Genomic DNA, 16,783 nt, shown 5'->3' on the forward strand with positions numbered 1-16,783 from the left:
CCAAGGGGAGGCAGTGGCAGAAACACTGGGAAGAAACCTGCAGCCCAGGTCACTTACCTCAGAACTGCCTGAGACTGCACAAAACTGGAACCAGCAGTGGTTCAGGCAGGGCAGAGCATCTGAGCACTGCAAGAAGAGGGAAACCTCGGGTGTCATAAGCTCTGACTATTTCTGTTTTCAGTGAGTACTCAGCTGCAAGCAGAGTCCAAGTAAACAGGAATTATTTAATTATCGTATAAAAGTAATTACTAAACATGGGAATCAACAGGGAGTCCTTCTCAAACACTGGTGGCACATCACTGTCAGTCACAGAATAGTTATCCACAGACCTACTTGAGCAAGAACAGACATCAGAATAACTATTTTGACCTATTTTTTTTCCTCCCAGACAGACAAAATAGGGTTTAAAAATGTAATTGAAGACCATAAAACAATTTCAAAGCAAGTAGCATAAACCTAAAGCTGGGGTTGATTCAGTATTGCCTTCGTAATATGAATTAGACTAATGATCAAATCATCAGTACTGTTAACCAGAAGGCTCAGTACTTTCTGAGAGGGATGACTACTCTGATATTAAGTATTAGTTAGGCCATTGCTGCTTGTAGCAGTTGAACTGAGGCACAGACCATCTTCTTCCACCTTCTTGCACCAGAGCACAGCCTCAGTATCCACCAAATACTCTGAGTGCTGTGTTCTCCACTCTCCCTTCTGTCAAAAGCATGGAATAGGCAATTTCATCTGAAGTCTACATTTGGCCTGTGATCCCACAACAGCCACAGGAGAATCAGGACTTGTTGCCCATACAAGCATCTAACAATGATGCCTGAGGTGACATAAGGCTTGTAAGACACACCTGAGCATGCAGGTATGACAAAGGTGAGATTTGAACCCTTCCAGCCTAGTAGCTGAGGACCAGGCAGGATACCTTACAGCATCTCATGTGCAACTATGCATGGGCAACTTGACTGAGGCAGTTAGCTGAACCATTGCAGCCTGCAGAATGATTCAGCATTCCCTTAAGGCACTGACTAGCTAGTTCAAGTGCTCTGTTTGGCCATATGAATCTATATTTTGACACTTAAATTTAGGCAGCTTAATTCTGAGCTGAATCCCACACACAGCTCCTTAGGAAGTGAGGACTGTAGCTCCCTCATCTCCCAACAACTCACCACTGTTACTGTGTGAGTTGCTTTGCTCAACTTGAACCAGGTCCTGCTTATGCAGTACCTGCAGATACTCCTCAGAAACCCTGTGAGCTGCAAGAAGCAACTCCGGCCAGGGGACAGTTATAAGGCTGGAGTTTTGCTTGAAATTTTTCAACTCAAGGAACTGCCTGCCTGTCACCCAGGAGACAATTCTTTCTTTCATGTGCACGTCATGTATCCTGCCTTACGTACTAAGGATTTGAGCAATTTATTTTGAAATCTCAGGCATACACCAATCTCAGTGCTAGCAGTTTATGCTAGCTCACAGGGAAGAAAAAAAAAAAAAAAAAAAAAAAAAAAAGCAGCAGACATCAGCTATCCAAGCCCCAGAATACAAAGGGCTCCATTTAGATGTCAGAACACAGGCACCCAACGCCATCTGAGATGCCCTAAGGCACCCAAGATACACATGGGGTTGGCAGATATCACATAGGACCTATGGAAGCAGCAGTTGGAGAGGTGGAGATCATGCAGGTTCGCCCAGGGTGTCTCAAACAGTACTCGATGCCAGAGCACAAGCAACTGAGTTCTAAAAAAACTTGTTTATACTGAAGTCAGACGTACATTTTCTATATCTAACAAGCACGCATCTTGCACAGCAGCTAAGCAGCAAAAGAGCTACAAAAGAATTCCATCCTTATTTCAGGTCTACTGAAATCTGGCAGAGCTTACAGACTGTGTTAGCTTATTTTGTTATGAACACATAATGCTCACTGAACCCCATGAGCTGCTGTGATAACAATCTCTGCCAACTTGTTGAATGGATTCCTTTCAGTTGCTGCCTCTGAAGTTATGTGGCTCGAACAGAGCTGCTGCAATATACCAGTGCACTGGGAACACCAGGTTTTTTTAGCCATGGAAGAAAGAGAAGTCTGAAAAGATTGATGACCTCAGAGTTGATTATCAGACCATAGAAGAGGTCAATGTGTCAAGGCTCCTGGCTGCTGCAGTGAGAACGTACTGCTGGCTAATCCTCTTATGGACACATGCACCTCCATGAGGAAGAATACCTCTAATGATTCAAATCCAATTTTTATTACTCAGTGCACTATTAGGATGAGGTTGTTATGGCACTTCAGTATTAACTGAGGTAAATGACAGGAGAAGAGTACCCAAGTCTTTCATCTGCAGTTAATAAATCTGGGATCCCATGAAAGCTGTCTATGTCTGTCTTGAGTTCCAATCTGCTGGCTCAGGACCCAGCATTAAACTATGTACCACAAGTATTTCCAGCAGTTAGTGTTAAATGAGCATGGCTAGATAGTTTATTAATTTTCTGGACTACCAGCAATGAATTCAGACATGCATTTTTGCTTTAGGAGGAGTTAGAGTGAAACAATCACTGGCCAGGTTAAATCTCAGAATATTCCTCCACACATTTTTTGCATAATTTAATTAATCTAATTAGGAGACCTAGGTGGTTTAAAATCAGAAAATATGAGTTGTCTTTGGATTTTATTACTGAGGAATTTAAGAGGATACAGTTATTTGTGTGTAACAGGATACACCTTCCTGTTCAATTGAAAACTTCATGTCATTTTTCCATAGCACCCACTTCAAACAGCTGCCATCCTTAAGCACAGGTTATGTGAGTGGATACTGCCATCTAGGCAGCATTCTGGGAGCAGCACCTATTTTAGAGCACTGTGTATGCCAGGGCAAAATAGTCTATATCCAAAACGGAGAAGAAGGAAACATTTTTTATCTTATCATAAAATGACACATTATCACTCACCAAAAATACCAAAACTGGCCCTCGACTAAACACATTAATAGTTCACATTAAGAGCAAATATTTTCTACAAGTTTATCAAGAAATACATTAGTCTGTATTTTCATACATGCAACTTCAACTTAAGCCCTGCACTAAATCCCAAACTGCTTTTATCTGTGAAAAATATAAAGTATATGGTATTAAGGCTATTCATTAACAAAGCACATTTTATTATGGCAGTACTATAACTGTACTTACTTTAAATGCTTTACCCAAAACAGGGCAGAAACGTAGTAACAGTATATTTTAAGAAGACAATTACTAAAATATCTATTGATTTTCTACAGAGATAATTTTTTTTTAAAACTATTTTGCTCATAAAACCAAGACAGTTTTCATCTAGTGGAAGAAACAATCAAACCAAACCAAACAAAACAAAATACCTAAGGCATCTTTCTTATTCAAAACAATAAACAAATTCTATACATGTCATTTACAGGACAGATGACAGACAGAAGACTATATTAATGATGTCATTTTGATTAGAGACATCAACAAAGAGTTTCATTATAAGCTGTGGGATTCTGTACGGAATATATGAAACAAAGTGGTAGTAGAGCCTGAAAAGATTTTAATTTAGCACATTCCATCCATACAAATCCTTTGAATGTGGCTTTTTAAATTGTGTTCTGCAGGAGAACAAGCATTGCCCCATGTTAAAAACAAGGAACCATGCTCCAAGTATTGCCAAGGAGCCCAAGAAGAATTATGCTTTGAGATGTAGGTGCATGCACTTTGGAACCCACGATCAAGAACATTGCCCCAAAGGCCAGAGTCCCCTTGGATTTCAGCAGAATGCTTGATTAACAACCTCCCAAATCATCAGAATGGAGGGCCACGATGGGGGAGTATCAGTGTGTTTCAGCAGTCACCTTGAGGTCTACCCTGAGCAGGTTTGTGTACAAAGGTGTTCTCCTTTCTCCCTGAAAGATTGCCCTGAATAATGCTGGAAATGTGGTTATCTGGCTACTGACATACATCTTCCCAACCCGTCCCCCTCCTTCTCCCATGCAGGATGAGACTGATTTGTACAGAGAGAAAAAGCGACCAAAAGAGAGTAGGAGCTGCTGAATTCACACTTAATTTAGGTGGTGGAAAAATGAGCAGAGATGGTGCCAAAGGAATTCTGCAATAAACTCTGAAACTACTGTGTTGGAAGTAGATCTTTGGGCCTTTAGAAACCCTGCAATGTAGGACAAGAGAGAATAATTTTCACATCTTTGCTGTGTCCTTGGCTTGTCATGTGGAAAAGAAGGGCATTACTAAAAATTAAGCAAACCTTCACTGAGCTCAGAAGTTCTTACTCTGAAAGGCTGGACTCCTCTTTTCACTTAGGGATGTCCTTTATATTAGCACAGGAAAAAGAAACATTCAGGTTTAATTTCACAGTAGAGTCTTTTTTTGTAATTTTGGATTTCTGTGTCCTCACCAACAGAAAACAGTATGTGTGCTGACCCTTCTCCCACCACTGGCATGAACATGTTAGGCTACAGCTATCTTTGCTCAAAAAATTGGCACAATTTGCACAACTGCTTAGCAGCAGGCACATTCCATATGTAGAAGAAAAACATTTAAACAAAGATACTACAGCAAAGATGTACCAATAAGCCTCTCACCTATAGCAACAAAGTCAAAAAGCTCTCCTCCCTTCTCAGTAAAAATTGAGTTTTATGTCCTTTTCAGGGAAAGACATTTAATGACACTGGATAAAGGAGGTCTCAGTCAGACCAGAAGCACAGGTTGGTCTGGCCAAGGTTTATTTTGTTGACAATACACTAACATTCATATAACTTTGTTGGATTTTTGCAAAACAGTAACAAAACCAAGAGAGAACATGTGCATAATATATATTTTATTGAATAAAATCCTGCTTTTAATATTTACAGAGTGAAGTTCACAGATGTAACCTAGTGAAGCATGGCAATTAATATGACATCTGGAATATCTTTAAATACACCTGAAAACTACTTATTATAGCAATCACCTGCTGATTACTTATTTCATAATTAAAGAGGATTTGTACTTTCTGAAGAATAGCCAAGATGAGCACTAAGAACAGTGGAATTCAGAGAAAACAGTCTGCTATGTGATTTCCAGACTCCAAAGATCTGAGTAAAGTGTCAAGAGTTTTGAAGGCAGCTTCTGTATTTCCATGTTATTCTTCTCATCTCTGCAGAAGAAGATGACAAAACAAATTACAAATCGTAAGAGTGAAAGGAACATCTACAACTTAAACACATAGCACCCTCCAAGGAAACCTTGCTTTTTAAATTTTAATGTCTTCTTAACCCCAGTGTGTGAAAATTACAACAAAATTATTATTTAAAACTAAGGTAAGCACATGGAAATTAAAAATGCTGCAGTTAATATCTAGTGTCAACACAGCATTAACTGCCATCATTTATACAAACACTTTATGATGAAGTGTCTTCCATCTCACTCTAGCTTAAGTGTTTGCTATAGGTTGTTTTTTTAAAGCTCCACTAGATATACTATCAATTTACTATTAAAACAAAGAGGGGTGTTGTAAAAAAAAACTTTAGTCAATACCCTTCCTATTTACAGGCTTTTTGAAGATACTTTCATTGTTCCCCATAGAATCATAGAATTGGCTGGGTTGGAAGGGACCTCAGAGATCATCAAGTCCAACCCTTGATCCACTACCGCTGCAGTTACCAGACCATGGCACTGAGTGCCACATCCAGTCTCTTTTTAAATATCTCCAGGGATGGAGAATCCACCACTTCCCTGGGCAGCCCATTCCAACGCCTGATCACCCTCTCAGTAAAGAAATTCTTTCTAATGTCCAACCTAAACCTCCCTCGGCACAACTTGAGACCGTGCCCTCTTGTCTTGCTGAGAGTTGCCTGGGAAAAGAGACCAACCCCCACCTGGCTACACCCTCCTTTCAGGGAGTTGTAGAGAGTGATGAGGTCTCCCCTGAGCCTCCTCTTCTCCAGGCTGAACAGCCCCAGCTCCCTCAGCCTCTCCTCATAGGATCTGTGCTGGAGTCCTTCCACCAGCCTGGTTGCCCTCCTTTGGACCTGCTCCAGGACCTCAATATCCTTCCTAAACTGAGGGGCCCAGAATGACACAGGACTCGAGGTGTGGCCTCACCAGGGCTGAGTACAGGGCATCTTGCATAAATTCTCAGTAGGGTTTGAATATAAGTACAGACTTGCAACAGTCATCCTAACAGAGTAACTCATAGTGCTGGCAGACTGTTATATCTGGACTACTCACTGGTTGTGAGTAAGATAGATATGATTCATTGGCCACTTTTGCCATTTGCATGATTTTTGCCATCCAGGAGGCAAATATTTTAAACCAGGGATGCCATGTTCTATTCAAACCTCTGGGGGTTGTTTATTCTAGGGGGTTACAGACAGCACATTAAAAAAGGCAGAGAGTCTAGCCTTCCACATTTGGGATACTGTGTTGAAAAAAACCTGCTTATTAGTCTCAGGTTAAAAAGACATTATATTTCATAGTCTCTCATTGTATTTACCAAATAAAGAGAGGAATTGCATTTTTTCCCTTGCCTCAGGCCAACCTGTATGAAGCCCTGGCTAATAATGAGAAGTGCAAAGGACAGGCAAACACCAACTATCTACTGGGTCCCTCCCTTTTTCTGAGCCCAACTGAGTTGAGGGATGGAAAGTATTGCTGGTTTTTGAAAGTCTCTCCCTCAAGTGGAGCACTGGTTCTGAGCAAACTGTATCAGACGTTGAAATACAATTTCAAATACATGCTTGGAAAGACCCTTAAATTTAAATCAGACACCCATGATGATCCCCTAACATCATCTAACCTTTAAGCACCAAGATAAGCTTTCCATAAAATAGTTCCATATTGAAGTTCAGTGTTACAACTTCGTATTTTCTGGGACTAAATTTGTAATAGTAATTGTGTCTACATACACACTCAATCACTCTCATGGAGGTAAACTGTAACCTGGTAGGGATAGCTTTAAAATTCAGAATTTGACAAGAAAACAGAACATGCAAATGTGGTAGAGAAAGCTGCAAAAGGTTATCAGAGAAGCACTTTGCAGTTTTCCATTTCTATGGAAATTTCATCACCTTCTCTAATGAGCAGTCAGACACCATTCCAGCTATCCAGGTAATGTATATCCATCCTAATCTCACTGCTTCTTTCCTCTGCATCTTTTTTTCCAGCTACAAAGAATTATCTGGAACACAGCTGCCTACTGGAAGCTATTTCTTTTACAGCTAGCTTAGGTATAAATTTTAATAACTAAGAAGCTGCTGAAAGATACAGATTCTGTTCTCGCCTGTCTGATCAGTGAGGTATACAATGTACCTTGCCAAATGCTGTTTTTGAGCAGGAAAACCATCTGTACTGTCAAGCTTAAGATAAGTAACTAAGTACATGTGAGATACTGTCAACACAGGTTGAATAAAACCAAATGTACATTAAGATAATAAAGCTAAGTTTAGAAATGATTGACTGCAGCACCCAGCTTAAGACCTTGCTTGCATTAGCCTCAGACACAATGCAGCAAGTTAATTCAGGCACCTGGAAGGAACCTTTCTGTGTTGGAGCTACACACAGGCAAATATATTTCAATAGTTTTGGTTGGTTATTTTTTTTAAAGTTTAAAGTTTAGGTTCTTTGTTATATAACCAATGCTTGTGTGAGTAAGGACTGAAAGATTTCAACAGACCAATAACAAGGAAAAGCATACTGTAAATGGTAAAAATAATTTTAGAATTAGCATCTACATGCTTTGATGTTTCCAGGTTTGAAGAGGACTTTCAAACAGTAGTAGACCACGAACGATTGTACAGCTTGGAGTTATCCAACAGCAATGGGAGGGCATATTATCACTGCAGACTTTGGGAAATGGTAGCCAGCTGTTTCATATCTAACAGAAATTACTTAAGGCATAAGCAAAACAAGACCTTAGCCAGCCTAGTCCTTTCTACAACTCAAAAGCCAGCCCTCCAACTCTTTGCACCACAGGGAACTGACTGCTTGCTCCTCTGTCTCTCCAGCAGCAGGACAGGAAGAGACACGACTTTGCTCATATCCACACAGGCTGTAACACCATTTCTGAGGAAAGCTATTCCTGTCTCCCTGCATGTCAGGTGGTTTGAAACATCTTAACCTCATAAACTCAGACTGCTGGCAAGTAAGGTCACTAATAAATGTTCCACTGAGTACAAAAAGAACCAAATGTAAAGCAACCCTTCCATTTCTCAGAAACATAAGCGCATTACCGTATATGCGAACTCTGTGGAACAGATGACAGGATGGATATCTACTACAACAGCTGTGTCAAGCATCTAAAAGAAATTGCCTACTACAGCACACAGAAAAATAAGGGAATAATCCCCTGAAATACGCCTTACAACAAGGCATATTAAGGTTTTCGCTTTGAAAATCCCTTGAGCATCTCATTCTGTAACAATAACATCTCATCATACCAACCGAAAGACAGGGGTGTTATGGGTCCCACCATCAAGATGTTACCTAAGAGAAAGCAGAAAGCAGTTTTCTGTGTCTTAACACTGCTTTCCAGTGCCTAATAAACCTTGTCCTGGGGTTTATTAAATCCTCATTTTCAGCTGGCCAACAACCTCCTCTGATATGTGTGCATGGTGTAGCCCACAGGATAAATGGAAATATGAATGCAGATGACTTTTCCACATCTTAGTCCACATTACCTCCACAGAAAGGTTCAGTGTAGACCTTCCACATGGAAACTGGATTGTATGCAAATTTATACAATCTCAGAAAACATGCTTTTCTCCTCATACTTCCCTCACTTTATCATCCTGTGGAAGAATGGGGTTTAAAGTAAGTCACTGAACCATCAAATGCTCTTGGTTTTTTCTCCCCTACTTACACACGGGTAATTATTTGGTTCTTTGCTTTCCTTTGGAAAGGAACAGCTGAGAGGCTACCTAGCATGGCCAGTAACTTGCCTTAAAGAGCTGAGACATCCTATTCTCTTTAGGAGAGTTTCACTGACAGCATTATAGATGTGCCAAACAAAAAAACAAAGATGCAAACAAAAATAAATAAGGCTTTAGTAAGTTTAGCTCAGGTCAGACAAAAGGTGAGAACAACTGCTGTAAAAAAAGACAGCATTTATCACATGCTCTACAAAACAGATCGCTACATTCTTCAGTTCTAAGCCTAAGGACATGCTCTGGTACGTCAATAAGTAGTGATTTTGAAGAAATATTGCAAGTTGAACTACACTAATTTTCAGTGAGGCTGCTCATTGTCAGAGTCCATTTGACATGCAGGCACTCTACTATCAGTTGCTGAGGGAAACAACGACAGCAAAATGCAAATAGCCATCCTCAAAATAAGTATGCATATAAATGAGATTAAGCAACCTGATCTAGAAAGAGGTGTTCCCCCCCAGGCAAGGGGGTTGGAACCAAATGATCTTCAAAGTCCCTTCCAACCCTAGCCATTCTATGATTCTAAGAACATTAAGGTTTTGACAACCTCCTGTCCCTGGCCTTAAATTTAATTTTCAGTTTAACAACAAGATAAAAGGGACACAAGAGGGCACCCCTGATATAAAACCCTCTGTGGTGTCAACAGCTGAAGCCCCAAGACCTGGCAAGACTCAATCTCAAAAATATGCTCCTTGTTGATTCAGATAATTAAAGGAAGTAGATATTACAATGCATTGACACATTTCCTAACTATTGAACTTTGGTCATTAAACACCAGATGTTCTCTCACAGCAATGCCTGATGATTTCTGAAGTCCAGGTTGGCCATGGTCTATTGCTACTTAGTGTTATATTGCAACTAAATCAAAGACAGAAGATGTTGCAGACTCTGATTATTAGACATGTAGTAGAAATATGTATTACTTCATAGTCATGGTGACTGAAGGGCTCTGCAAACAGAAGCCTTCAAGTATGGCCAAATTTACATAAAAGATTATAGAGAAAAAATATTTTTAGAATAAATATTAAATACAAACCTTATCATTTCATTAGAGGATACTACAGATATTCATGTATTTTTAATGCTGTGTATGTGTGCAGTGCAGGACCTGTATCTGCTGTAAATTAGGCCCTGTCAGTACCCTACAGGATTACAGGCCATCCTGAAGACTGAAAATTTATAAAATTTAACAATATGGCTTGCCTGTGAAATAATTGTAAGTGTTCTGATACTGGTGAAAATTTATTCTGTGCATTACTATTTATTCTACCTTTAGCTTTACATTCTTTTCACTTCTCAGGATATACAACATTTAATTTTATATAACAAATTTAATTTTCAGATTGAGTAAGCAAGGTAATTAAACACTGACTTTAACAGCACTGTTCCGATGCCTTTAACACAGAAGGCTCAAAGCCTTAATAAGAGGCAATTCATGTTACAAATATCTAACTTAAAAAAAGAGTAATGCTTTTTTGCAATCACACTGTCACAATCCCTAGAGGAGAAACTGTCAGTATAAGACATAATTTCTTACCTGTGCTACTGCTCAGTAGTTAATCATTTTTCGAAGAGCATCATAGCATTTCCATTTGTCTGGGATGTAGAAAGGCTCAAAGATGTGAGGGAAAGGAGTGTCATAGCCACATACTCTTGAAATAGGAGCTTCTAAATTCAAAAAGCATTCCTCCTATTAACAGAAATAGAGAATAAATGTTAGTGAGACCATTATTAACAGGAATCTTGCATCACAAATTGAGGTCGAATGAACTTTGCCAGACTGACAGTCCTGGAAACTCAGACCTTCTATTTATATCACAGCATAAGCAGTCCAGATGAGAACAGTGCTTCCTTTTGCTCAAAGATCCATATTAAAATAACAACTTGTATTAATGTTATTTTCATTTTCTACATGTGTGCTGCATTAAATCATAGGCAGGTTATATTTAGTACATCTACTATACATCCAGACAAGTGCTGCCAAGAAACAAATACTTTAGGAACAAGAGAGTAAGAGTTTCTTTCTTGTCCCACTTTCAAACGTATAGAAAAATTAGATAATCTAAAAGTCTGTATTATTTATGGGATACATGAGCATCATATTCAGACTTCTTTGAACCCTTATATTACTAAGACTCCATCTGAGAAGCATTATGCAGCTATGGAAATTATGAATTTGAACTCAATTGGGTTTACATATCTCCAACCACTAAATCAAACCCATGCTCGACAAAAAACCCTACGACTCGTGTTCTGTTTGGAGATCAGTTTTGGCAGTGACTGTGGGAGTTTCATTACTCAACAAAGTAGGGCATAAAATATTATAAATACACCATATTAATCTGAAAGGAACCTGTGGAAATATGTGTAAAGTTACCAGCTTTAATAACCCAATAAATAGTAGGGTTTCAATATTCCTACTCTCAAGTAACAAAGTGGACCATGAAAACCTACAAGTAGCAGATGCAGAAATAACTTTGCCAGATCAAACTGATGTTGCTGCTAATCACCAGTTCCATTTATCCCCATGTCTTCAGCAGATGTATTTGCTTTCCAGAGGAGACAGATGAAGAGACAAATCATGTTTCCTCCTGGCCTCTCCTTTGTGGACTGCAGAGAATGAGGCATTCTGGCCAACTTCCCCTGTACTTGGCTCAGCAAAATGGGAGGCTAAGGATTACCTACCAGTCCTTTTCCAACAGGTCCACAAGGAAAACAGTCAATGTGAGCTACATTATTCTGCAGCAAAGTGCCAAGTATTTCCTCAGACTGATGAACTGCTTTGAATGCACGCTGCCTTGCAGTCCACAGCAGTTTAATTCTAACTGTTCCTTCTATACATCATGCTATCTGGCAGCACAAAAGTATTCATAACACACAGATTATTATATAAACTTTTGTTCCAGCTACCACTTCAGTGCATTTTTAAGTGGCATATTTCTGGAAGATGGATGGAAGTCCAAGAGGCTGTGTGATTGCACGCAGTGTCATTCACCTAGAAAACCTCCGAGTCTCAACTGGCCTAAAGTAAAATATATGCAAATAATATAAAGATATATTTTTTTAAGTTCAGTTTTCAGGTATTCTCTTGTTTAGTTTTGTTGTAAAGTGAAAGATTCATATTAGTATGAAATGCTGGGATGCACAGTGTATTAAATTACCTCTATATGAGGCAGATCATAAAGCCCTACCCCAATCTGCTGGCAAGGATATTTTTTATATTAATCTGTCTTTGGTTCCCATGCTGTGACTGCCCAATAAAACAAAGGAAAAGCTTTCAGCCTACTCCAAACCTGGCCTGCCTAGACCACCTGAGACTGCATTATCTCAAATCATACAAGCACCTTCTAGACCCACAGCCTTCCAGTCCTGCATTGCTGTTTCAGAGTACCTGTCACAGGATGAGCACCTAGGAGACCTCTGGTTTAAGTTATACCTAGCTCTGCAATAACAATCCCAAACAAAGATTGAGTAGGAAGTTCTTTAGTTTCACTGAGAATATTCATTGCAATACTTTCAAGAGAAATATTAGCCACAACTGGCAGGTGGGATGCCATGCATCTAAATCTTGGCTGTAAATATAAATCTCAGCTGGTAAATCCAACCCATATAGAATAGTGGCAAGTCTGCATATTTGCTAATACTGTTTCTATTAGATTTAATTCAGGATAAAAATTAAGTAATAAGGCTTTCCAAAACTCCACTTAGGATTTTTTTTTCCTCACAGAGAACCCTGAACAGTTGTTACATGCACCCCTTCTGTGGTTTTCAAAGGTCAGCAATTTCTTTCAGTTTGAGCATACACCTATAGTTCTGAAATTTGTACGGCTTGCAGGGTCAGGTGGATTCCCTTGCCTCATTGAGCAATTCAGAGAGACCCTTTTGGGTCAGGTGATGTGCTGGTGATGAAACCCAGTAGAGTAAATCCACACATTTTACATGTAAGTAGTAAGAGAAAACAAGGTTAAGGGAATATCTTAAGTAAGATGATCTAGAAGGAAACTATGTCTCTATTTTTTACAAAAATCTAAGGTGGTTTGATAGAAAGTACTACTACTTTTATCAGATATGCTTTGGATACATCTAGGTATGTAACAAGTCTTCTGTAGGACTGAGGTCTTTGCTTATAATGATCTATAATTAAGTTTCGTGGCAGATTTTTTTTTAAAAAAAAACAAATAAAGTTTATCAGTTCCCGGGGTTTTGATTAATCTCCATAACCAATTCTAATTTATGGGACAATATATTCACAGTTGCATCATGTACAACTAAACCAAACTTTTTCACAATGTTACAGAATATGTAACTGCCTCTCTGATGGCATTAACTTAGTGGAGATAATCTGAGCAAATGCAATATTCTTCATAAGATGGTATTACACTTAAAAAAAAAAAAAAAAAAAACAAAAAAAACCAAAGCCAGTGTTAGAAGGATTTATATCCCAACACTAAAAAAAGTGATCTAGTTTATCAATTTCTAATTCATCTTCCCTTTTGAACTTGAAGAGCACTTAACTCATGTGATCTGCTCATTACATATCCTGTCTTATATGGGTTCTTGTTCACAGTTGCTGTTAAAAGTTTGACTGCAGGAGAAACAAGAGTTCATCCCATCCAGACTATGATACTGCCACATCTGCTGTACACATTGCTCTGCCAGATTTTTTGCACCTGTGCAGCCACTGCAGAGAAATACATCTGCAAATACACAATGTCCAGCTCTTTTTAAGATTAATTGGCAGACAACCACTCTACAAGCCCATCAGAACAAGTTTATTGCAGTATTTAAAAGAGGGAAAGAAGATCACTATTTTAAATAAAATGGATTTAGTTCCTACAGCTCGGGTACATTAGGACTGGTTCTGGCCCAAAGTGTTCTTGCACAACAGGAATGTAAGATTACAGCCTTCATTAAGTTCTTGCATTCCTCAAAAAGATTCATAAATAATATCTTTCAAGGAGACTTTAGGGAAAAAAAAGGTTTTGGAAGTAAAGTAGTAGGTAGGGGTTTTTTGCATCCATGTAAAATGTTTTAAATTCAGTTTTGAAAATTTAGTAGAATATCCACTAATTTCCAACACTCAAGTGTAGTAAAAATGTATTGTTTTCTTAGGAAAAAAATGCATATAAGGGAACACATACCGTAATTAGTCTAACATACCCAAATTGTCTTAATTTTTAAAATTTCAGACAAAACATTACATCACTGGTCTTCCTGCTTTCTAATTGCTGAGGTCAAATTCTGGCCTCAGTTATTCAATATGACCTTTGCCAATTACTTTCATTTGCCTGAATTTTGCATATATCCTCCTGGAAAATAGATTATTATATTTTATAAAGGCATTTAACTGGTCATATTTTTTCATCTTGACATTTTATGTTTAATACATATTTAGGAGGACTTTTCAAAACAACCTGAGCCCAGGATCCACTAAAAATCTGTTCTTTAAACTCACAGCCATCAGTCAAACTTATCACATGTACCACTTCAAACAATATTATGCCTTGATTTTTAGACTAGATACAAAAAATGACTTACTAGATGTTGCATGCTTGTATTTGAAATGCAACCAGAAGTACACTCCCTTACTTTCCCCAAAATATAATATCCGAGTATACTAACACAGAAATTTTTATCCAAGTCAATTTTATCTTTATTTGTATATATTTTACTCTTATCAGAATCCGGATACTCATTACTAAATCAGGGTACTGATTATAAAATTCAAAAAAATGTAGAACTTATAATAGCAGGAGTTCATCGAGATGTATAGCTGTACAAAAAGGATAAAATAAGAAAACAAATTATTGGGCATTACTGAAAGAAAACATTACTCATCCTTCTGCAATGTATAGGAAAATAAAGCAATATGGTGTGCAGTTTAAGGGAAGTGCTTTTAGGCATCTGGCCAATAGGAACATAGTTAAAGAATTTATTATTCCAGACCCTCCTTCCTCTGAAGGGAATCTCCATAATCCTATGTTCATAGTAAGCAAACCTCAATACACAAACAGTTTGGTAAATACTAGTAAATTAGACTATTTAATGTGTAGCTAGAAAGATAGACAATTCTGAAATTATATTTCCCCCCTTAATTATCCTGTTTTGGTCCTATTCTTTTTATTTTATCTCTTTCAGATCTATTTAATTTTCCCCCCTCCTGACAGACATAAAAAAAATTTTTTACAGATTTTAATTCATTATTATTTTTACATTCTACTAATCTGTAGAATGCTTCCTAAGGTGAAAAAACGTTCCTTTAAAAATAATTCATGTCTGCAAGATTTTATGTGCCAGTGCTATCTCCCATGCTATTCTTATTTTGCAACACAACAGGTATACAAAAAAATTCAAGAGCTACAAGAGTATCTCATTACTGCAGAGCTGCTTTCTGTGAACACTAATTTTACAATTCCTTTTTTCAGTACAGGAATTTACTTTCTGCAGGATGGAAAGAAGAAAATTGATTTTAAAAACTAATATGAATAGGCGGAGTTTGATAAACACTTTAATATTTGTTCTGGTGTTACAGCCATTATAATAAAAGTAACCATAAGGTTAAGGTCCACTACACAAGGCAAACTGTAGGACCATTTTTCATGCAAGACTACTTAGTTTTCTGCTGGCAATGCCTACAAAATTTAAAACTAGGAATTCAGTGACTAGTAAAGTTTAGGTCAGTTGTGGTTTCTGTCAGTTAAAATTCCAGATTTTGCTATGTCATCTATAGATTATAAAGTTAAAAAAAACCCAAACATATTTAGTCAAATAACTTATATATTTTTAAAACTCTCACTACATTAGAGTTTTACTTTTGGTTCTGTAACTTTTATTCTGATTTATTTATGCTCTTGCCATAAATTGAAGTGTGGGGCTCAAACAGTTAAGAAAACTTAGTCCATATCACTTTCTAGATTTATTACATTTATATTATCTGTTATTTCCCCACACAGATTTTTAGCTGTGACTTACTAGTGTGAGAATGAGCTGAATCCTACCGTAGGCTAATAATAACCATGATGAGTTCATTTACAACAAAAACTATTTTTTATGTCAAAGCTTAGATAAAAATTTTCAAAAAAAGTTTTCCAAAGAGGTAATCAATAAAAACCTATTTTATAAAAGGTGGATATTTCAGGCAATAAAGCTGACAGCTTTCTGCTTTTAAAAAAATGTCTGGTTTGAACAGTTTCCTTTCAGTAACAGTCAAGCATCTGCAGTTTTCGTGTCTCGCAATTATAGTAAAGTACTTTCCTTGAAAGCTAAAAGTACCAAAAGCTAAATTTGTTGAACAGAATTTGCTTTGACAATATCTATATTTTACATTCTTATGAATAATCACGTCTGAGCTACATAAGTACTATACACCCATGAGATATTTTCAAGATGAGATAGATCGATAGATATGTATCTAGTTTTAGAGGGAGCATTTTTTTCCAACAGCTTAGCCATATTTATCTTCACATACTTTTATAAATCTGTTCCTGATAGTTACACTAATGACACAATTTTTCCTCAGAGAACTCTGCAGTTATATGTTGTAAAGGGTTTTAATTTCTATCACAGTTCTCCCCTTTCTAAGGTCACTTTAAAAGACACATTTTATAACTTAGCTCAGTTTGTAATGATTCATTTTATGCATTACAAATTCTTTGAATTTATATAATTAACATATTGTCAAATACAGAAAACAGTCCACTGCTAAAATTATTTCTCTTATTGCAAAACAGATAATATTTTACTTACACAATACATCAGTAATTGAAAAATAAAAAGCACTTAGGGGAGAAAAAGTCAGTTCTGTCTAATACATTGGCTTGCTACCATTTGAAAGAAATGAATGGTAAGTATTGCCTACATAGAAC

General features: G+C 37.6%; 1 protein-coding gene across 1 annotated transcript in view; it reads right to left on the reverse strand.

Moving 5' to 3' along the window:
* Window positions 1–4,816: 4,816 nt before the first annotated feature.
* Window positions 4,817–16,783, reverse strand: part of BCKDHB (branched chain keto acid dehydrogenase E1 subunit beta) — a 111,298-nt gene continuing 99,331 nt past the window's right edge. The window contains exons 10-11 of the mRNA XM_071741484.1: window positions 10,465–10,608; window positions 4,817–5,149 (exon numbers count right to left, since the gene is read on the reverse strand). Coding sequence (XP_071597585.1) covers window positions 10,468–10,608 — 141 coding nt within the window. The 3' untranslated portion in view covers window positions 4,817–5,149; window positions 10,465–10,467. The remainder of the gene's footprint in view (window positions 5,150–10,464; window positions 10,609–16,783) is intronic.

Source organism: Heliangelus exortis, chromosome 3, assembly GCF_036169615.1.
Source record: "Heliangelus exortis chromosome 3, bHelExo1.hap1, whole genome shotgun sequence".
Lineage (NCBI taxonomy): Eukaryota > Metazoa > Chordata > Aves > Apodiformes > Trochilidae > Heliangelus > Heliangelus exortis.